Raw genomic sequence first — 24501 nt, 5'->3', positions numbered from 1 at the left:
TTCTTAAATTTTATAACAAATATTTTCCTTCTTTTTTCACTTGAGGAGACATTGCTTTAAAGTAAATGATAAACCGGCGTTCACTGGCTTTGAGCAACAGTAGAGGGATCAGGTTCAAGCATGCACTTTATTTTACACCACAGCGCATGTAGCATATGTTCCATTCTAATTAATTAGAAGATTTATTAAGTGTTGATTTGTTTTTGATAGCACCAACTCTGATACTACTTCAACCTCAAGGCAAATCATGTTTCCAGTTTCTAATATTAATCTTTGTTTTGTGACAGCTTACACAGGGATTGATATGATGGCCATCGTATTTTTCACAAAGTTTTCTATAAAAAAAAATATATATATATATATATATATATATATATATATATATATATATATAGTTAATTGATTGATTTTGTTTACTTTTTTTGTTTAGGTTTATTTTGCAATTTTTTTTCTCAAGTATAAAACTGTTCCTTAAAGTTTTCACAGGAAAAGACCAGTAAAATGACAAGCTGCACTTTTTTTGCACTATTGACCTCAGCATAGGGAACAAAAGAAAATCTAATATAGATGGTGTAACATGAGAGATGACAGGAACTTACTTTTCTAATGGACTTTTTTTCCAATGGACTTTCCACAACATGAAATGTAACCATTTAAAAAATAAATAAATAAAATAAACCTAAATCATTGCGAAATTGCGGTGATATATGAGGAATAAAACACTTCAGTGTTTATATAGTAACAGCATGTCCACAGTGTTTTTTTTTTTTTTTTAAATAGGTGAAATCTCTCTGAGATTCAATACAAGCACACGATAGTCAAATGTTTATAAAGTTCTTTTTTTATCAGGACTCTTGTCACAGTTATTTTTCAAAATATCACAATGAAAAAAGAAAAGAAACATACAGGCAGACACTGAAAAGTGTAAAGATAGTTGGATATTTCCTGCAGAACCAATGAATGCTATTCAGCTGACCAGAAAACTATGCAAAACAGATACAGCCTTATATCAAAAGAGACATTCAGCAAGTTTGAAGTATTTTGCTTAAGTACACATGGAGTGCACTGCTTTACATGCTTGTGCACGCATCTGCGAGAGGACAAAAAATAAAAAGAGTTCCTTTATGAATTTCAGTTATCCTGTGTCTCTCTCACACACACATATACAGACATTCATACATTTTTGTGTTAAGTTACTCCATCACTTGTGATTTTATGCTTCATTGAAACCTTTCTATGTCTGGATAAAATGATCATATTAAAAAATGATAAAAAATAAAAGGCGTTTGGTTGAGCCGGACTTGTGAATCAGATTTTTATCTCCTATTATCAGCTTCTGGATGATCAAAAGTGCGTCTATATAAAGCGCAGTGTTTTTCAAGCTGCACTGCTCGAGTGTCTGATAAACGGAATGAGAAACAGAGAAAGAAAGAGAAAGACCAAGCATTTTGCCAGGAAATTGAAAACACTGTGTGGGAGACGAGAGGCCACAATTGACTCCGACACACTCTGCTCGGCCCTCGGTTCAGCGACAAGCTCTCTGACCTAAATTCACTTCACCTCATCCACATAGACATTTGTTTAGCCTTCTGGATAAACACTTAGAGAAATGTGAGTCAGGAAAAAAAAAAACATTACATCGTTCGACTTTATATTTTAGAGGCACAGATAGCCAGTGCCCTCTAGTGGCAGTGGCAGTCTTCTGGGTCTGCTCCAGTGTTGCTTTTGAAAATACTTTATGGGTTTATTTTTTTCTTAAAGCGTACTGGAAAGTTATTGCTGGTTAGTAAATCACGGTGTGTAAATCTGGACTGCTTTGACGTCATTGTTAAACACTTGGGCCGAAAACAGTTGCGCAAGGACAGTGTCTGAAACATCTGTTTAGAGGTGCTGAATGATTAACATGTAAAGGTTAGGGTTTGTGTATGTGTGTGTATGTGTGTGTGTTTGTGTGTACAGACTTGTAGCACTATACATAAAGGCTGAAGAAATGCTTCAGGTGAATCTGTTAAGCATTTAACACTGAGAACACTTTCTCTCTCACTCCCTGTCCCTCTCTCTTTATCCATCTCTTTGTCTGTCTCTTCTCTTTTTTTTTGACTAAGGACCTGAGGCATGGACTCACAGTAGACATCTTATTAAATACTTTAAAAGGCTTATAAAGGCTATTCCTTTTCCATGCCTTGTGGCAAATGAACATTGTTCTCCCATAGCAACTCCTGTTTACCAACCATGTTGACACGTTTTATTTTTACATGTTTGGGAGGAAGGAGAGAAATAAAGAGATGGTGGACTGGACAGCACCAGAAACTCATTATTCTTGGTGTGTAAACATTTGAGCTCTTTGACTTTTAAAGTTCGTAGAATGATGTCAAAGGTCAATGTGTGACCTCTGCACAGTTAGACGACTTCTGTGGCCTAGGGATTAACCAAAAGTGACTTTTTCTGTTAATCTTTGGCATCTGAGTGTTTGAAGAACTGCAGCACTGTTTTTTGGCCGATTTTGCATGATGAAACTCAGCTATGCCACGTGTACACACACACACACACACACATTCCACACTCTGAAAGTATCATTTGAACCATGCCAGAGAGAACAACTGCTACTTCATGGCTTCATGCCAGCAGAGATTCAGCAAGATTACTGAACCTAGAAGAGAGAGATCTAGGAATCACACACACACACACACACACACACACACACACACACACACACACACACACACACACACGCCTACACACACAAATCTCTATCCGAAAGCGAGGCGACTGTAATTGACAATCCTCCAATGATTTGTCATTGTTTGCTGTAATTGTGAGGCTGGTCAGAAGAGAAAATGGATTGTTGGGCATTAAATATGGCCATAACAAATCCTCAGCTCGAGGTGGGCAATAATAAGAGCGATGCAGAGGAAAAGAGAAGTCATGAGCGGGCACGGTGCCCAGCGCTCATGGCCAAGGGAAAAGGCCACAGTCATCAGAAAGTCGACATATTTACTGTCCTGCCTCCAGCAGAAGGAGGGGGTGAGTGAAAGATTACTTTGTTTACGACTGAGAGAGCAGCTAATCAGACTGGCTCCCATTCTTGCTTTCATTTATGAGCTGTACTCCATATCTGCCTTTCTGAAATGTTTAAGGGTAAGTGATAAGATGATATCCATTACAGGGGCTGGATCAGTGGCCTCCTTCATACATTTTCTGTCACAGAAAAGTGAGATGTGCGTGATTGTTTACAGATGGACTATAAAACCGAATTCCCTGCTAGCTGTTTACTCACCAGCACAATTTATTGGCAGACCCCTCACCTGGAGTTCAGTTTGTTCAGCAGTAGAGCTGAATGGCGTTTGCATTAGACAGCGACAGGTTGTGACATCTGTTCATGAGTTTGTTTTAAAAGCTTTGTATGGTCTAATGGTCTAGTTCTGGCATATCGCACTGATCTCCTGATTACTGCATTCAGCTGAAGGAGCAGGCCTGCTGTAAATCCTCATCACTTTCACTTCAGACAGCATGTAATCTTCCAATTATCCCTCTGGTGACCTTTTAAAGATTTTGCTGTTGATTGTTGCAAAAAAATCAACAGGGAACAATTTTATAAGAATATACATTTTGGAATGCATAACCAATGTTACTACTGTTTCTAGTGAAGGGATGGTGGAAGCTGGGGCATGATTCCTCTGGGACACATAAAGACAGCTCCTCACCAGCTAGATAATTCTTTCTGACCCTGTGATCCAGTTCATCCCAGAGCAGTTTAACACGATTTAGGTGTGGCGACTGGGCAGGTCATTCCATGATGGGGTAACACTTCTGCAGACTGTTTGCTCTCTAAATAATGTTTACAGAGCTTGGACGTATGCTTTTTGTTGTACAGTGAAGTTGGTTCCAATTATCTGCAGTCCAGACATCTGGATTGCAATGCAATTCTGGCAATGGAAAGGTAGCCATGTTGTTTTAGGATTACTTTCCAACCCAGAATAAGGCTCCAACCTTCCCTGCACCAAAACAAACCCAACCCATTAAGCTTCTACCTCCATGTTTGGCTGTGCATATGTGCCAGTCTGGTATCATCTTCTCTCCTGTTCTTCGTCTTAAACAAGTTCTTTTGTTAGAACCAAAGAAGTCAAATTTGGACACATCTGTCCACATAACTTTTTTTTCTGTCATTCTTGTGTTTTTGCATTTTATGAACAAAAGGAACAAGATTTTCTCCCAAAAACCATAAATGACTAGGTGTTTCCGAACTTATGACAGGCTCCCAACATGAGCTAACAGCTAACGCTATTACCATAATGTCCTTGTGATCAACATTGGATTATTTAGAGATTATAGGCAGTTTTTCGTCCTTGGATATTGTCTACTGGCGGCTGTGATATTATCAGGAATCAAACTTGCGAGCTTCTAAAGATTTTTCTGTTGTGCAACTTGATAGCTGTTTTTGTGTAATTTTTTTTTTTTTTTTACCTAGAATGTTCATAGTTCAGCAAGTAATTGAGATAAATGATTGAAAACTTTTTTATTTTTTTTTGCTTTCTATTGCTTATTTAAAATGTTATTTTTAATGACCAACCTTTTGTTTCATTAATACGCTTCATACTAAATATTTTGCATTACTTCTTAAATAAGAACATTACAGAGACTACTAGTAGGAATACTGCTACTACTACTTGTAATAAAGAACCCAAGTTGTTAATTTTGATCTATGCATAATAAAATAATTTTTCCACTCTCTTCTCTTTCTGTTCACTCACATATCAAAAGGTTGCATTTTGCTTTCATGCATCCATGTAGCTTTCATGCTAAACTAAGTGCTTTTACATAAGAAGCCTGATTAGAACACAGCATTCTTTTTCATGGATATTGAATCTTGCAATGGCGATGGAGGATTTTTTTATTTTATTTTTTTTATGAGTGGATTTTAGAAATGTGTATTTAGTATATTTAAATATGTATAAAAATTCAACCTTTCTCAACTATAATGATGAATAGTAACGTTGGATTTTGTGTGTTTGTGTGTATCTTCAGAACACATTGGAGACCTGTAACATCTGCAGTAAGCCCATCATGGAGAGGATTCTGCGGGCGACGGGTAAAGCATACCACCCACACTGCTTTACCTGTGTGGTGTGTCACCGGAGCCTGGATGGCATTCCTTTCACCGTAGATGCCTCCAACCACATCCACTGCATCGAGGATTTTCACAAGTAACATTAATCAACCACACACACATACACACACACACATACACACATAAACACACACACACACACACATACACACATACATACAGACAGACAGACAGACAGACAGACGGACAGACACATACACATACAATTCAACAAAATCTGCTATGTGCCCTTGAAACCAAAACCCTTTACTACCCTAAAGAGCAGAAGTGATTTCTTACTAAATTTACATTAACATTTGCGGCCCTTGTTCAGAGCGACGTACAAAAGTGCTTTGAGTCTCTAGCAATAAATAAATCTACACTGGTACGCAAGATAACAAACGTAATATAAATATAACTCTTGATTTCTACAAAGCAATCTTGGAAAGTGCTAATTTAAGTGTTTCAGGAAGAGGTAGGTCTTCAACCGTCGCTTAAACATAGCCAGGGACTCCGCTGTTTGGACATCTAGGGAAAGTTAATTCCACCACCTCGGTGCCAGAACAGAGAAGAGCCTTAAAGTATAGTTACCTCTCATTCTGAGAGAAGGTGGTACCAGTCGAGCAGTGCTGGAGCACTAAATGATGTTCTATGGTAATTTTTTTTTCATGGCCAGTACAGCTGCCTTATACAGAAAGGTCCATCTTTACCTAAAAATTGCAAGCAAACAAACAAGTTCCTTAAAAGAGACAATTGTGTTACAAAGAAAACCGGAAGCAAAACTTGTATGGGGTAGAGGACAATAGCTACCTGTTGAGGAACTGAAAAGTTTGACACAGAAGCTGTTACTTGCGTCCTCAGAAATCCCTTTGTGTCGAGGAACAGCCAGGTTTCGGCATTGTTTTTGTGGTTCTCCTCGGTCACCACTCTCCGCTTCCTATACAAATCAATGTAGAAGTTCCCTTACCTGGATAGACCATATAGCCAGTTTTTGTCTTCACATCCTCACCAGCCTCCTCTTCATACGTCTCTGTTCCTTTTGTACATTTCCCCTGAATGTGTGAGACAGAGTTTTTCAAACCACCTGCTTAAATAGCTAGAGAATTAAAAGCCACAGGGGTTTGTCTAAATTCACATCACCTGGTTGTGCAGAAACAGTAACAAACTGAGCAGAATGAGCGTTGAAAGCAGAGAATATTTGAGGTAATGCTCTCCAGTATAATGTGAGGCCAATTGCAGGAAATTCCTAAGAAGTTATTGTGTCTTTTTGATAAGTTACATATCAATACAGCTGCATTTTAATATAATATACTGTAAATGGCTTAATGCATGTGTATGTGCAGCTGCAATTTAGTGGTGTAATGTTCACTTGAAAGTACTAATCTTGAAGTACTAAGCAGCGTTTTTTTTTGTTCAGGTTACCAGAAACGGCTATAACAGTTGAGTTTTGTTAGTGCTGAGTTGTGTTCAATGCCACTTTTCTTAAATATTGCATTCAATTTTTTTGTATTAACAGCATTAATGTTATTAGCTTGACATTCTTTGTCTATAAGTACTATTCTGTACAGATAGAGATAAACAAATCAGTATACTGTATACTTTAGGCTGAATATAGGCTGAGAATATTTTTTTAAATACTGTATCTAATGATACCGAACGTCTACTAAGATCGATTAAATACCATTAGTTGCTGTACTTATTTCTGGAGGGAAGAAATTGGATTATGTAATTCTTGTGTTATCCTCTGAAGTGAACACACACACAGGCTTTTAGCTGCCAGCACTTCAGATCAGATATCCCCTTATACTTGAGATGCCCTGACTACACCTTTGGTTAATCTATGTATTGAAATTCCACCCTCTTATTATTTTTCAATTGCACTATTTTACACCAGGTTACACTCACATTTGCCATGATTTGAATTTGCAATTACATTAAGATTATTAAGAAAAGAGCAGTATTTTACTGGTGTGTGAGTGTGGACTAGAGCGAGTTCTGTCTGTGTCCCCCTGCAGGAAGTTTGCTCCTCGTTGCTCTGTGTGTAAAGAGCCCATAATGCCTGCTCCTGGCCAGGAGGAAACGGTGCGCATTGTGGCCCTGGACCGAGATTTCCATGTGCAGTGCTACCGCTGCGAGGTGTGTGTATGAGTGTGTTTGTGTGTGTGTGTCCATGTTTTTTGCTTTTGGTACTGACCCGGAATATCTGACAATTTCGACCTTATGGGGACATTTGGCTGGTACCTATAATTTGTGCTGCCTTTTTTTGATTAAAAACTATAACTTGTAATTTACAGACTAACAGAGACTAAGGGTTTCCATTTAAGACTCATATTTAGCTTAGAGTTTGGTGTAAACACAGCATAAATCAGCTGCAATAAATTATTGTTTTGGATGCCACTTAAATGTGTGTGTGTGTGTGTGTGTGTGTGTGTGTGGTGCAGGACTGTGGCTGTCTGCTGTCTGAGGGTGATAATCAGGGCTGCTACCCACTGGATGGTCATGTTCTCTGCAAGAACTGCAACACCAGCCGCATCCAGGCCCTCACTGCCAAGGCCACCACTGACCTCTGAGTCTATTCTATTCTCATACACTCTCTCTCTCTCTCTCTCTCTCTCTCTCTCTCTCTCTCTCTCTCTCTCTCTCTCTCACTCTCTCTCTCTCTCACTCTTTCTCTCTCTCTCTCTCTCACACTCACACACACACACACACACACACACACTTGTATAATCCTAAATCATCTGATATATTGTGGCTGCATTTTGAAATATTCTCACGCTTAATACAATGCTTAATACACACACAAACACACACACACACACACACACACACACACACACACACACACACACACACACACAAACACGCAGTTCATAGTGATCACGTCATGCACGTTTGTTGCAGTCACTCTCAAAGCATTTTATCTTTGCATATGTATTCTACTAATAAAAAATTAAAAAAACACATTTAATAGTATAACTTTAAAGGTACCACGCATAAAATTATGCAGAATTTAAGGATAGTTGTGATGATGAATTGTGCTCGCTGAACCATTACAGCGATCTCTCAGTTAGGAGACTCGCTGGCTTTATATTTCTTCTTATATCTTCCATATGGCCAGTGGTCACAGAGCAGAAAACGTACCAGGGACTAATGCATAGTAATAGTATTTTACCTTCCCATAGATTTAAGTAATCTGTGTTCCCTGGTAGAAGTACTTCAGCTCGAATTTAATAATCCAGTTCAGTCAGTCGATGATGAGCTTTTTAACATTAGTTGTTATTCTAATAATAAACTGTATGTGCTTTCTCTTTAAGAGTGAAAACAGCACCATAATCCACTTGAGAATTTTCCTGACAATCAGCAGTCCTGCTTTTATTATTCATATTACATTCATGATGTACATATCTACGTATACATTTGATTCGCAAAAAGCACGATACAGATGGTGATGGGGCCACATATATGTATGTACTTTATGTATTAATAACACAAACACACACACACACACACACACACACACACACACACACACACACACACTCAAAGGGGCTTTTATTTTTTTCTTCTGGCTTTATTAAATATAGCAAAGGGTTTTTCCAAATTATTTGGGTGAATAATATGCAGAGTTTAGATGTGTATGATTTTTAACGCTCTAGTTTCAGGTCTCTAGAGAAGGTGAAGTCGAATTGTAGTTGCGCAGATGTTACATAAATATCGGTGCATGTCGAGACTAATTACATCAGTCAGAAAAAATATAGGATTTAAAAATATTTCTGGAAATCAGAAAAAAAATCAAATTCTGTGAGACGCGGATTCAAGATTCTCGACTCCCACTGGAGCACCGTTTACATTCTCTGACGACGTGTGTATTTACATTTTATATATATATATATATATATATATATATATATATATATATATATATATATATATATATATATATATATATATATACTTATGCAGTTGATGGAGAGGTTTATTATGGAATAGGACTGTGAACCCAAACATATATAACCAAAGTTTGAGTAACACTGCAGTGCACTACTGCTTCCTCCTGTTATTCAATATTCTGCTTTCTCATAGCACAATTCTTCTATGTATATGGATATCATGAACGAAGGCGTTTAATGCAACATACTGTAGCTGTTGTGCTTTTTGGGGTCTTTTGGAAAGAATTAGGGCATTATAAAGTGCCTTTTTCTTTTTTTTTGGACAGTCCACAAAGTGATGAACACTAAAGGAAATCAGTTACGGTGTGACAATCAAACAGGTACATTTAAAAAATAAAAAAACAATTTCTTTGACTATTATAACCAACATAGCTTCTTGTATGCTCATATAAACAGGACTGTGAGCATAAGTTCTAATATCGTCATTTTGTGAAATGTAAAATTAGGCCTAAATAGCGATGAAAGTATTGTAACGATTAGGAAAAAGAACTTACAGTGATAGGATTTATTTCGTGGCTATGTAAAAGAATAATAATATGCAATTTCCTTTTTATTATTGCATTGACACTTTATAAAAAAAATAATATGCAGACCTTAACTTTTCTCTTTACTCTTCAGGAAATATTCGCGATTTGATTAAGCAATAAGTTTTCCACACTGTGTGCTTTTTTCTGGTTGAGTTTCATCATCCTGCTCTTAAGGCATAGAGAGGTGGTTATTCTTTACTTAGCAAAGGCAGAGGTGCTCTCTGTTCTGCCTTCCAGCTAAAAATGTAGTACTGCTTAAATGCTTTTAGTGATTCTCTATATTTTTACGACTTTTGCTTCATCAGTGAGGAAAGAAACAAGGGTATAAAAAAACACCAAGCATGTAATTGAACATTAGGGGTAAAATGTACTACGATGCTCAGGGTGGCCTCCGATTCGTTTTGTTCAGTCAGGTATTTTCTAGAATAGACCATAAATTTCCAAGAGATGAAATGTTATAGAGAACTTTCTTACACTTTTTATTTTGTTACGTCTCATTTGTGTGGTTAGGGGTTCTATCTGAGGGGATCCTGTATACCAGGAGAAAGGAAATTTGTTATTAATAATTTTTTTGATTGATTAGAAAACTTAATCTACAGTATGTTAATATCCTTGTTTGATTTGTATTTGCAAGTATTCATTTTCATACTGTCTCTGTATTATTTCCTCTAGCTTTAATAAACCTTTATTGCATAAGAGTTTGTTTGGCTTTATTGGATGTGTTATATATTTTTTTTAATTTCCCTCAAATTTAACTCTGGTAACCCGAAACATTAATAGTGCAACAGTCGACAATATGTAGAACACGATTAGAATGAATTATTAAAGCAGTGGCATAAGCATGAATTTGTCATGTATTATAGAAAACCTTGAATTTATTATTATTATTTATATTTTTTTAGCCTTGATTTGGGCCAGAGTGTTTGTCTTTGCGCCTTTTGTCAGTTTGGACACGTCCCAAACCCCTTTTAAATTCACCTCGAATTTATGTCACCTTCATGTGTTGCCACAATGTTTGATGGCAGCCACATTCACTATATAGTCAACTGTTTGTCAACACTTAATCAGAAGTTTTAAATTAACCTTCGGAAACCACTTTTTTGCACAAGAACACGGTCATGCTTGAAATGATTTGGGCCAATTAGTTCCAGTAAAGGGTTTGATGATCAAGATTGGATGTGCTACCTGTGCTAGCAATGTATGCGATGCTGCCTTACCCCTGTGCAGCTAACACTAGTAGTGACCACAAGCTCATAACAATTTAAAAAATCCGACAAAAAGACACAGTATGGCGAAAGAACGTGTGACCAAGGTAAGTTAAGTGGCATATCAGGCAAGCCACCATCAACCATCTTACCTTATCATACACTTTGGTAATGTACTTTGTGTAAATGGATGGGAATAGAAGGCAGGATTCAGAAGTAAAAAATATTTTTTGCCATATAATTAATCATAAGAGTCACAATGTTGATTCAGTTGTATAAACACACACATGTAGATAGATAGATATGTAGGTAGATTTAGCGTCTTCCAGAAGTGCAAAAAGTAGCAATAAATATAAAGGCTCTGAGCTGATGAGTACACAAGTACACTGGGTATATACACATGTATATAATATATACTGTTTTAAAGTTAGATATGTGTAAGGCACAATATGTATGGAGAATGTGGGATATATACATTTTAGGATGTACATTCCAACATTTAATGATGTGACTTCCTAAATTTGAGTGATTTGTTTGTTGTGTGTTTAAATGTTTAAAAGTCTTTCCTTCTAGAATCTATTCTCGTAGCATACTCAGTAACCTCAGCATATCATATCTTTGTCACTGTCTGATAGCGTTTTCTTGTTTTATTAATTTACTCTGGTGTTTTTCTTTTTTGTTGTTGTTGTTTGCACTCTCAGGCATTCTGATAAAATCGGTCTGATTGAATTTTTAAAATAATTTAAAGGTCTCCACAAGGGACCCCTTGAGGCCCTTAATTTAATCCGTTCAATTTGTCATCTTGCTCACGCTCCAGGATCCGGCTGTAAGTCAGCGGCCGTTTTATTACTCTCTCCAGATTGCGAGCGGCAACCCGAAACGTGGAGCCAAGGAAAGCGATGCCAGAGGACAACACTGAATAGCTTCGTGGCAGTAATTGGTTGAGATAAATGAACGGCTCAAAAACGGCGTAACTCCACCAGAATGGTTTGTCTTCAGATTTTCAGCAGTCTAAATCCGAGCTGTAAAGATGTCTGAGAGCTCAAACTGTGGAAATAAGAGCGGAAAAAAATTACTTCCTCAAACATTGCTTTTAGAATTAACAAAATTATGAGCTTATGTATTATACAATACAAATCCAGCTGAATTTGAAACAAGCAGAACAAATCAAGACACGTAACACACACTGTAAAACATCAAAGTTCTAATCCTATCGAAATTTGTGCCCTCATTTGTGCAACATGCAAGGCAGGATCAGTGGAAATAAATACACAAGACAGTAGAATTACCTCTACAGTGCACTCCCTAAACAAATAGGCTGCATCAGGATGCAACCCAGGGGGTGACTACGGAGGTATCATGTGATTGTAAACCACTGTATAATAATTATAATAATAATATTGTATGATTGGGGTGCATTGTTTTTTTGAAGACCAATCTAAATTCAGAATTCGTTGTATTATAGTGCTTTGCATACTGTAAGTATTCACCCCTTGATCTTATGCAGTGTTACAAGCAGGAGTTTCATTGAGAATCTACATCAGGAATCTACATTGAACATCCCATAATACTGATGTAGGAGGATTTATCAAGAAATAAATAAACTGCTTTGGCAGTCATCCATTTATATATTAAAAAATGTTGAAGTGTGTGTGAGTAGTTAATGTCTCCTTAAGTGCAGAGAAAGCTCTGTGTGTGCGTGTGTGTGTGTGTGTGTGTGTGTGTGTGTGTTTCCCCTCCAGCATCCCAGCGTGGGACTTGGCTTACTGTACTAATCTGCTGTTTACAAACACATTGATGAGTGTGGATCCTTTTGGCTGACATAATGTGGCAATGTGGCTTACGTACATAGGGTGTGTGTTAATGTGTTATCCAACTGTTTTTTCTCACAGGACCAGCAGTGGCATTTCCAACTGGGTCAGGTCTTTTAATTATAAATAAGTAAATTATTTACTATAAATTCATCATTTGCATTTATTGCATTTGGCAGACACCCTTATCTAGAGTGACTTACAACTAAGCAGTTGAGGGTTAAGGGCCTTGCTCAAGGGCCCAGCAGTGGCAGCTTGGTGGTGGTGGTGGGATTTGAACTTGTGACCTTCTGATCTAAAGTCCAATGGCTTAACTAATGAGCTACCACCTCTCCTCATCATGACCCCATATATATATTTACCATGACTCCAGTTTTATTTTGACTCATTGTTTTCAACTGATAGTCAAATCCAATCAAACCTTTTATTTATCAACTTTTACTCAGAAAATACTAAAGTATTATAAGTGGAATGTTTTATCATTAATAATGATTTGACCAATAGTTCAAACTGTATGTCTTAGACTGGCATCTTTTGGAATGGAAAAACTGTTTAATTAGTGAAGTAAAAAGCATAGAGTGAAGTAAAGCACACATCAGACAGCACTTGTTTACCAAACCAAAGTAAATGAACAGTTCAATAAATGTGAAAACTTGTACATATGTATTTCAAGTATGTATTTGGTCTCTTTCAGCAAGCATGCCTCAGTGATGTGACTATAAACTTGCTGAGTGTAACTGAATAGTGATGTGCATCCGGGAGTGCCGAACATGTTGTTTCCCACAGCGCTGGTCACGACAGAATTGAATGTGCCTTTTTTTTTTTATTTAGCTTTAACGGACAACAAAAAAAACTTTGGGAGGAATTTCTGAGAGTAAGCAGGCGTGGGATCAAAAAAGTGACTGTCATGCGCACGTGTCCAAACTGAATTGCCTTAACATTAAAATCGCTGACAGGTGAAGTGGATAACATCACCTAAATAAGGCAAATAAGGCCACGGGTGTTGTGGCAAGTTAGAGTCAGGAGTTTCTTCCATCATTTATTCCTCTCAAAATGTTCTGCTTGCTGTTGGACTGATGCTAAACTGTACATTCATGCTAAGTAGATACCACCAACTGACAATGGATGTTCTAGCTTGACATCCTGGGTGAACCACGCCATGACCCAACATTCAATCCAATTCAGTTCATTATTATTTGTAAAGCACTTTTAACAATGGACATTGTCTTAAAGCAGCTTCACACAAATAATGAGGTAAGAAAGAATGATGAAAATTGTACTTTGTAAGTGTAAGTATGTCCCTAATGAGCCAGCCAGTGACGACTGTGGCAAGGAAAACATCCCTGAGATGGCATAAGAAAATAACCTTGAGAGGAACCAGATTTAAGAGGGGACCCATCCTCATCTTGGTGGCACCGAATGTCCATTTATTACAGCTAAACGATGTTGAGGTTGCAGTGATGTGATCAAATGCACACTGTAGTTGTGAGTCAGAGTAGCAGACTGTTGACGTAAATTACATTCCAAATCCATCCTCAAAGCTCCTGTGTTACGCCATAATTTCATGGATTACTAGGCCATTGATGTGAAACATCCCCAGTTTCACAGAGTAGGCAGATCCAAGGAGAGGAGAGTGGCAGGAACACTGGTCACTCGTACCTCAGAAGCATGTTTAACTCAACCGAGAGAGAGAGAGAAGAGGGTGACAGCGAGAAGGATATGAATTATTTAAAACTTCCTTGTTTTTGTATAAAAGTAAAGGACACTGTGCTGTTGGGGACTCCGGCAAGACTTGCTTTGGAAGCATAACTAAAAGAAAAAGCCAAAAGGTAACATAAACATGAGGGATCTCTGGATACGGATATGGAGATGGCCCACCACACCACAGTCAACAAACCTGAGTTAACGCATTAGGGGGTGACAGCATACAAATATACCAGTTCACCGAACTATTTATTAATGATCCCTTCAGATCTGCTCCTTTACCAAAGAAAAATCTAGAGATAAAAGGCTTGACTAAATAAATATTTTCAGCCTCGACTTGAACAATGAAACTGCGTCTGAGTCCTAAACACTTTAATTGACAGGCTATTCCATTACTGTGGGGCTTTGTAAGAGAAAGATCTACCCCCTGCTGTAGTCTTCATTATTTGAGGTACCAACAAATAGCCTGCACCTTTTGATCTAAGTAGGCGTCGGGGATCAGAATGGTACAAAAGCTCACTTAGATCTGATGAGACTGTTAAATGCTTTATACATCAGTAGTAGTATTTTATAATCATTGCAAGATTTGATGGGGAGCCAGTGTAGAATGTTTAATACAGGGGTGATGTGGTCATATTTTCTAGATCCAGTAAGGACACTTGCTGCTGCATTCTGGATTAACTAAAGTTTATTTATGCACTTACTCAAACACCCAGACGGTAAAATGTTACAGTAGTCTAATCTAGGTGTAACAAAAGCATGAACAAATTTTTTTCTGCATCCTAAAACATCATATTTTCTATTTTAGCAATGTTTCTAAGGTGAAAGAATGATATCCTGGTAATGTTATTCACATGAGCTTTAACCGAAAGACTAGAGTCAGTGATCACACCAAGGTCTTTAACTGCCGTGCACACTAAGACGGGAAGACCATCCAGAGATGATACGTAATCAGAGAGTTTACTTCTAGCTGCATGTGGTCCTAGTAAGAGTACGTCCATCGTATCCAAGTTGAGCAGAAGGAAGTTATCAAGCATTCACTGTCTAGTGTTTTTTACACATTTCTCAAAATTTTTGAGCTGAGAGAGCTGATCTCTCATATAGCTTTGCTGAAACATACATCTGTATATCATCAGCATAGCAATAAAAGCTAATACCATGTTTACATATAATTTCACCCAGAGGCAGCATATATAAAGAGAAAAGCAGTGGGCCTAAGACAGATCCTTGCGGAACACCAAATTGTACCTCAGAGAGTGTGGAGAACTCACCATTTACATCAACAAACTTATAGGACCTGATAAGAACTAAGCCATGAAAGAGCTGTTTCCTTTATTCCAACATTTTCTAGTCTAGCAAGGAGGATATTATGATCAATGGTGTCAAAAGCTGCCATAAGGTCGAGCAAAACAAATAAGGAGACACAACCCTGATCAGAGGACAATAGAAGGTCATTTACCACCTTAACCAGTGCGGTCTCTGTGTTATGATGAGGCCTAAATCCTGACTGATACATTTGGAAAAAAAAATTCTAGGTAGATGTGAGCATAACTGCTGTGCTACAACCTTTTCTAGAATCTTGGAGATAAAGGGTAGGTTTGATATTGGACAACGGACAGCGGACAAAGTACATAACCAATGTTTATGGAAGAGTTTATTATTTTCAGAACAGGTTCAATTACTTTTGTAATGATCTGTTTAAGGAAAATTGTAGGCAAGGGATTGAGAATACAAGTTGATGCATGTTAGTGCAGTTTTTTTTTTTTTTCCTGTTAATTTTGCTACCGTGCTGAAAAAACTTTAGGATTATGCTTGTTATTTTCAATGAGGGTGGAGAAATATGCTGATCTAGCAGCACTTAGAGCTTTTCTACTGTATAACTTAGGAGGCTCTCTTTTTCTGCAATTTAAAATACTGTTACTTTTGTTTAATGCCATTTACGTTCTAATTTCTGAGTGGTCTGTTTTAAGATGCGTGTATGATCATTATACCACGGTTCAATTCTTTTCCCTAATCATCCAGAGTGTAATGGAACGTTGATTCTAGGCATTCATTGGCCCAGTCGAGCTCTGCAGTGTCAGATGGGGATCTAATTAATGTCGGAAATGTAAGTCTAAAGTTGAAGTGAATGTATGCTTAACACTGAAATGTGGCAAGGTACTAATGCAATGACTGAGGCAGATTTTAAAAGAGATAAGGTAATGATCTAAAATACCTTCAGACTGTGGAATGATTATATTTTTTATATTGAATCCAAATGTTAATATTAAATGTCCACCACTATGTTAATGTCCACCACTATAAGTGGGTCATATGACATTCTGATTAATTTCTACTGAATCTAGAATGGACACAACTGTTGTTCTTAAGGAGTCTTCCTGATTATCAAAATAAATATTAAAGTCACCAAATTTAATGCTTTGTCTAAAGAAGTAGATAGATTTTTTTTTTTATAATTTAGAGTAGGGCCCTGGGGGGATCTATAAATAATAATTAATGGAATTGACTGACTAGACTTGCTTTTGGACACAAAATATTTTATGTATGTTACATTTGTGTTTTTTTGTCTGACGCTTAGATTATTATTATAAATAGCAGCGACACATCTCCTCGGCCATTTAGACTACGCTGGTGTATGTAACTATACCCAGGAGGACTCCCTTAATTTAATGTTAGATATTCGTTTGGTTTAATCCACGTTTCTGTCAATCACATTACATTAAACTCCTGGTCGGTAATAATTTTATTTATAATCAGGGCATTTGACACGAGATCTAATATTCAACAATCCTTTCTTTAGATCAGAGGTGCAGGTTGTGCATTCAGTCTTATTTATTTTAATATTCATTGGGTTACATATACAGACTTTCTGAAAATGTATACGTTTTAGTCTCGCTCAGGAACCAAAAACATTCTCAATTTGGTGAACCCTGAGTGACGACACCGTGCAGCTAGCAGATGGTCAGTTTAGCCTGTCTGTCTGCTCCCTGGCCTTGGCTCTGGATAGTCACTGGTTAACTAATCCTGTTCTGAGACTCTGACTTATACTACAAGAAATAGAGCAGCACCTTTCCGAGTGGGATGGATGGATACTGTTAACAGAACAGCCTTGCCCTCAAAATTGCTCCAAATATCTATGAAGCCCACATTGTTTTTGGAGCTCCACTCAGACATCCAGCAGTTCAGCGACCATAACCTGCTGTAAGCTACATTGCCATTGGCATGGGACCAGAGCATATTACTGCATGGGACATTGCCTTCACTAATTTACACACTTCTATAATGCTGCTCTTAGTAACCTCTGACTGTCAAAGGAGCATATTATTAGCTCCTGTGTGAAAAACTATCTTAGAGAACCTGTGCTTTCTAAGAAACCTATGACCTGCTCTGTCCCTTAAAGGCCTTGCTAATTTGCCTCAGAATATAGTCTCCTATAACCAGATCTCTTTCAGGTTTCTAAGCGGGTGCTCCACTGAAAAGACCATACCTGTTGGACACATGAAGCAGAGAGGAATGGTGCTTTAATGCTGGAGTCAGGGGAATGCTAACTCCACTTAGGGAATCCAGGCTTTCCCCTGCAAAACCTGGACTGCTCTCGCTCTCACTAATTTTTTCTAAACCATGGATGCGCTCCTCTAATCCTAGGATCTTCTCCTTCAGAAAGCTAACGAATTTACACTTCTCACAGATAAAATAACCGCTAGCGACGGAGAAAGAATGACTATACATGTCACACTTCCCACACTGAATGAGCTGGATGCTCGCGATATCAGAGAAATTACGTACCTTAATATGATCACTGAAGTGTTTGTTCGTAGTTCTGATGAGGATGGTCTCCACTCACTGCTTTAAAACAGGGAATAAAGTGCTCTTCCAAAAGAAAAGAAAAAAGATAAAAGGAGCCGATGGAAAGTAGAGAATACAGGAAATCAAAACTATAATTTAAGATTATTTAGAGATAAAAAAAAATTTAAAAATCTTAACGCTGACACAAACAAAATCTGCAGCAAGCAAACAAATTAACAATAGGAAGCTACCAATTAATTAGGGCATAATTAAACCGTTTATAACATTTTAACGCAAATTCTTTATATATATATATATATATATATATATATATATATATATATATATATATATATATATATATATATATATATAATTTATTTATTTATAGTTATTTAGAAAATATTAATAAATAAATATATAAAAGGCAACATTAAATCCCTAAAGGGTGAAAGGAACTTAAATTACTCTGTCTTTTTTGGTTTTACAGATAAGAGCTGTCTCTCTCTCTCTCTCTCTCTCTCTCTCTCTCTCTCTCTCTCTCTCTCTCTCTCTCTCTCTCTCTCTCTCACACACGCTCTCTCTCTCTCTCTCTCTCTCTCTCTCTCTCTCTCTCTCTCTCTCTCTCTCTCTCTCTCTCTCTCTCTCTCTCATCTCTCTTCACAGACACACCTGAATCTCAGTTAATATTTGCCTTAAGACATAATAAATGTCTACTTTTAAATAAACCAATTCATAACAAAATCAAATATTTTTTGATTATGTAATTCGTATTAAAGTTAGAAGAGGTACAGTTTCTCCGATCACCCAAATAACCGTCTGTGTGGAAACAGCAACGGTTCCGTTTGGTATCCTGATCTTCCTCTTCTTTCCGCTGCTCCCATTAGGGGTCACCACAGCGGATCATCCATCTCCATACCACCCTGTCCTCTACATCTGCCTCTTTCAAACTAACTACCTGCATGTCTTCTCTCACCACGTCCAAAAACCTCCTCCTTGGCCTTCTTCTTTTCCTCCTTCCTGGTGGCTCCATCCTCAGCATTCTCCTACCGATATACCATGTCCCTCCTCTGCACATGTCCAAACCATCTCAATCGAGCCTCTCTCACTTTGTCCCCAAAGCGTCCTACATGCGCGGTACCTCTAATAAATTTGTTTCTAATTCTGTCCATCCTCGTCACTCCCAATTAAATCGTAATATCTTCACTCTGCCACTTCCAGGTCCATCTCCTGCCTTTATCTCAATGCCACTGTCTCTAAACCATACAACATAGCAATGTTTCCGTTTGTTTTCGTGATGATTTACGTCATTTAAAACACCATAATCACTTAAAATATTTACAAGAATATTTTGTCTTCATTTTTTGTTGTGTTTTACTAATAATAAACATAGATTTGCATAAAGCATCCATATTTGTCCATGCCCATTTTGATTAGAGTTAAATAATGTAAAAAGTATTAATTTAAGGTACATATAGAACAGATAAAAATGTGTGAACAAGTCGCGATTAAATATTTTCATTGACATCGCTAATATTAATATGAAGTGAGGTCCAGTTACCAGTGTGCATGGGCGTAAATCCCGAGGGGGACAGAAGGGACATGTCCCCCCCCATCCGAGGGTTGTCTACCCCCCAAATTTTTTTTTTTAAATATTGCACTCTCTATTGTGAAACATATATGTATGCATACCTAAATAATTGTGTAAGTTCCCAGTTCATCTCACCTACTCTACACACACGAGTCAGGTGTGTGTCTGCGACTCAATTAATGTTCAACTCCATTAACTAGGGTATTTTATTCACTTTAAACAAAGCGATTAATGTAGTTGATGCAGACTCATTCATAAATTAGTTGCGGCAAAAATGCTGATTATTGATATAATTTTTCATGAATCTGCTCTATTAGCGATTAAAATATGACTTATCTAGTGAACGTTAGCTTGTTTACAATAGCTTGTAGCATAGTGCACTGACACTAACACGCCAAAGCCGTTTCCCATGCAGGGTTTTATTGGGGCCACTTGGTATAATGTTAATTTAACATTAACACACAATCAGCATATTGTTTAGCTGTGCATTTACTAAATGAGCACTGTGCTACGTCCGAACTGTATTTTTATAATCAATTATTATTTTGTTCTTAAGTGTCTTAATTAATTTTTAATAAATGTAAACTTTTTTTTTAATTCCTTGTTTTGCTTTGTCATTGAACCTGAGAAAAACTTTGAAAATATTCATAATGATGCAGTCTCCATGCTACAATAATAATGATAAAAGCAAAGTTTTTCACTGTGGGGATACTGTGTCTTTATAAGTACAATTTGACTGTATTATATGTGTCCCCTTCAAAAACTGCTCATGAGAAACTTTATATTTATTTTCCCCCCCCTACTGTTAAATGTAATTTATGCCCATGCCAGTGTGACACTAAAACTGTTACTAATAATGGCTACCTTTTAAGTTAAGTACATGTCAGAGCCCAAACTTCTTTACTTTAACTTGAGTAAGAAAAGTATAGTCAGTACTTCAACTTTTACCTGAGTATTTTAAAACATGAGTATCTGTACTTCTAAGTGAAGTATGTGGGTGCTTTTGCCACCTCTGGGACCTATTCAATACAATCACAGAAAACCTGTATGACATCACCTTGATTAAAGGTAATCAAATCAATAAGTGCTGTTTTAACTACAATCCAACTAGACTAGCTAGGTTGTAATTGTTTTGTTGAAAGCTACACACATTCTGATAAACTACATACTATAAATTATAACATTATGCAGTTAAAAGAAATATTGTTGCTCTATGCGTAAAAGCATAACCTACAGTGGGGCAAAAAGTATTTAGTCAGCCACCAAAAAATCCATGTTGCCCAGCGACAGCGCCAAAACATCACTGCACTAGAGGAGATCCGCATGGAGGAATGGGCCAAACTACCAGCAACAGTGTGTAAAAACCTTGTGGAGACTTACAGAAAACGTTTGATCTCTGTCATTGCCAGAGGGATTTTATTTTCTTATTTTGTCTCTCATAGTTGAAGTGTACTTGTGATAAAAATTACAGTCCTCTCTCATCTTTTTAAATGGGAGAACTTGCACAATTGGTGGCTGACTAAATACTTTTTTGCCCCACTGTAAATGAAATACAGTTATTAGAGCTGCATACACATCTTCTGCACGTTTTCCCCCTACTTCTTTTCTCTTTTTTTTTTGGAATTGGGCTTCTGAGGCCATGTTTTGTCATCCATAATTTTAATTATTTGGATTCATCTCCCCTTACTGAAGTGATGTCACCCAACCCCCACCTCTCCTTTCTGAATCCTAAAATTAGAATAGCCTGATTTTGAAATTTTATTTATTTTTTTATCTTTTATTAAGATACATCTTCCCCAATTTGCAACTTTTGTTGAATATAATATCAAATACATGAAAAAAAAGAAAATAACTTGTTTATACCTTGTTTTCACAAACAAACCACAGATTACTCAATCTCCCAGTTGACCATAGTTTATAACTGAATTCACAAAATATTATACTAATCTAGCATGCACAGGGAGGCTTTATTTCAATGCTCACTTTGTTATTTTTGAGCACCGATGTTCAGTGAGACGTGTGTAAAAAGGTCAGTGTTGTGACATAGAGGCTGAATTGGTGCCTGAGGGATGATATTTTAGTTCAGCTGTGGACAGAAAGGCTTAATTTACCCTTCGCTGTTGGTTTTCATTTTCCACTCAGCGACTCTGTCCTCAACAATCATGGCAATTAGCCGTGCAATGCTAGCAGACTGTTCATTACCCTGTTTAGAAAACAAAATGATGAGATTATGCCGGGTAATTAAGCCCCCAGTTGTACTATTGGAGTGTGTTTATCTTCAGCATACGAGTATGATGCTCTTGGTTGGTAACAGGAGGTCAGGTGGGTACAGCCAATGAATAAAAGGTCATTATATGTGGGCAGCCTTTTGAGCAACAGCAAACATACATAATGGTGATCATTTAACCCTTGTGTTTTTTGTGTTCAGGTTCACATGATCCATGTACATTTTCAGAAACGCTGCAAATTAGTCTCCTAACAAATTTTGATATGTGCTGAGCTTAGTTTCTCTAATTATCACAAATTATCACACATTTATTAGAAAAAAAAACAACATTTATATTCATTGTATTTCACCCCTCTTGACCTCCAAGGGCAGTGTGTAATATTACCTCCTTGTAAGCTTGCAGGCTGAGATGTTTTGCAATAAATAACACACATAACAAGCTTTTTTTTTTTCCAACATTTTTTCAACAACTTAATTCAGGTAACATGTTGTTTTCCATGTAGCAGCATATGAGCATGGTCAGGTTGTTTTGCACTCTAAAGAAAAAGATAGCCTCCTCTCATTCCTTTTCACCTAAATACATACATACAAACATTTTTTTATATTATACTTCAAGGCTTTCTGTCCATTGGCATTGGTTTTGGATTTCTCTCATCAGCATTACTGCCGGCAATAAGCTTGTTTGCTTGCCACTCTTACTGGACATTTATTCTCATCTGCTTTGCCTGCATTGAATCCTTTCGTATTTTACCATACAGTGAGTGGTACCAACTATGTGCTCTCTGCCTCAATTATCCAACTGTGACTCAGATATTCATTTGCAGCATCCATGTCAACACGAGATCAGTGTCAAATCTGGCCCTAGCCCATCAGCCACAAGCACAAGTAAAAGCCCTGGAAACATCCTGAATTACTCCACAGACAAATCAGATATTTGGCAGCAGACAAGACTCATCTGAAATCAATGATCCAGGAGCTGAGCATCTGCAGCTTTTACTCCTAAATAGAGCACTCCCTATAGCTCAGTGCCTAGTCATCCTCACCATCCCCAGACTTCACCAAATGACAGCAGCACAAGAGATTTAAAGCCAAGCACCCCAGGTATAAGAATTGGGATTTAAATGTTATTTTTAAAAAAATTCTATAACTAACTTTTATGTATTACTTTTATTGTTAGTTATTTATTTATTTAGGTACATGTAGTTAGTTACAATGCATGTTTAATAAACTATTGCCTCATTTGTATTATCCTTATATGAATAAAAGAAGTGGTTCCTGTGTTCAATAAAATTGTGTAATTAAACAAACATATTTATTGATGAAACCGGCCCGAATATTACATTTAAAAGTGTCTTAATATCTGTTTACCCTGGGGCATTGTTGGCAACTGAGAGCTAAAGCTGACCCAACAGTTAGCCAACATCAGTTTGCTACATGGGAATAACGAGTCGAACGTAGAGACAGAACCCAAACTAAAATTAAAGTGAAGAACACATGATGCTGTTGCCAATTGAAATGAGACACATAGTGGGAAAAGTGTGATTGTGACAGCTGGGGTTGTTGTGAAGAAAAGGTAATTAAACTAAATAAGAATAGAACATGTGGCAGCATGGATACATTGCTGCCTAATAGCTCCATGGTCCTGGGTTTGATCCTGAGCTCGATGTACTGACTGTGTGGAGTTTCTTTACATGTTATTCCCATGTCCTCATGAGTTTTTATCCATGAGTACACCCACACCTATTTTTTAGCAATTTTCCAAAACATGCCAATAGATGTCCTGGGTGGAATAAAGTGCCCCTAAGTGTTGTACATGCGTGATGCCCTGTGATGAACTGGAACCTCATAACCTGTTTCTGGGTTCCATCAGGGTTCTTAGTCTATACATATGTCTGTAAACAAACTGTATCTCGCTGACATGTGACAGTGCTGTTTCACACAGTTTTAATCACTACAAATTTCGCCACCAAAAGGCTTTCTGTCTTTGCTCGGCTTGCTGGTAGATCACACAGCCCCCACGTATGGTAATAGACCAGATGCTGAGAGTTATAAACCTCATGGATATGGATTTTCACTTTGGTTTATAGCCTCTTTTGCATGGAAAGAAAGACAGGCTCTAGCCATGTCCTCTGCTGTGCTGCTGTTGTGATAAATTGCCCACATTCTTGAAGCACATGTGCATCTACATGTTAGCTGTTACTCACATCTGCTTTTCCATGGAACCTTTAGCTGTCTGCTCCACCCTGACAGCTATTCATTAATTATAAACTCTGCTTGTATCCCTTATAAACATTCACAGGCTGATTCTTCTGCACTTCAGCCAGGCTGTGCAGGATAGTAACCTGGCATCTACCAAACGGCTGCTCCTAGTTTTATGACTCTCTTTTACAGCTTTATAACTTTTAAAACCTTTTTCTTAATACTCCGAGCACAGCAACAAACAGACTACCCAACCTATAACAGAAAAAGGCTTTAGAGCAGGGGTGCACACACATTTTCAGCATGCGAGCTACTTATAAAATGACCAAGTCAAAATGATCTACCTACTATAAAAATGCATAAATAAATATTAAATTTTTTAATGTCATGCGAT

The 24501-nt window shown here is 37.4% G+C and overlaps 1 protein-coding gene and 1 long non-coding RNA gene across 9 annotated transcripts in view; one reads left to right on the top strand and one right to left on the bottom strand.

Annotated features, from left to right (window-relative positions):
• lpp (LIM domain containing preferred translocation partner in lipoma) overlaps positions 1-10282 on the top strand; it is a 244430-nt gene extending 234148 nt beyond the window's left edge. For all 8 annotated transcript variants that reach the window (XM_083569446.1, XM_083569448.1, XM_083569443.1 and 5 more), the window contains 3 exons: positions 5026-5204; positions 7123-7243; positions 7549-10282. In XM_083569446.1, the coding sequence (XP_083425572.1) occupies positions 5026-5204; positions 7123-7243; positions 7549-7677 (429 nt within the window). In that variant the 3' untranslated portion in view covers positions 7678-10282. The remainder of the gene's footprint in view (positions 1-5025; positions 5205-7122; positions 7244-7548) is intronic.
• LOC310741888 overlaps positions 1-24501 on the bottom strand; it is a 55061-nt gene that overhangs the window by 19667 nt on the left and 10893 nt on the right. The gene's annotated exons all lie outside the window — the stretch shown is intronic.

Source organism: Silurus aristotelis (genome assembly GCF_946808225.1).
Source record: "Silurus aristotelis genome assembly, chromosome: 2".
NCBI lineage: Eukaryota > Metazoa > Chordata > Actinopteri > Siluriformes > Siluridae > Silurus > Silurus aristotelis.
Note: the sequence above shows the minus strand (reverse complement) of the source record. Positions and strands in the feature narration are given on the sequence as shown.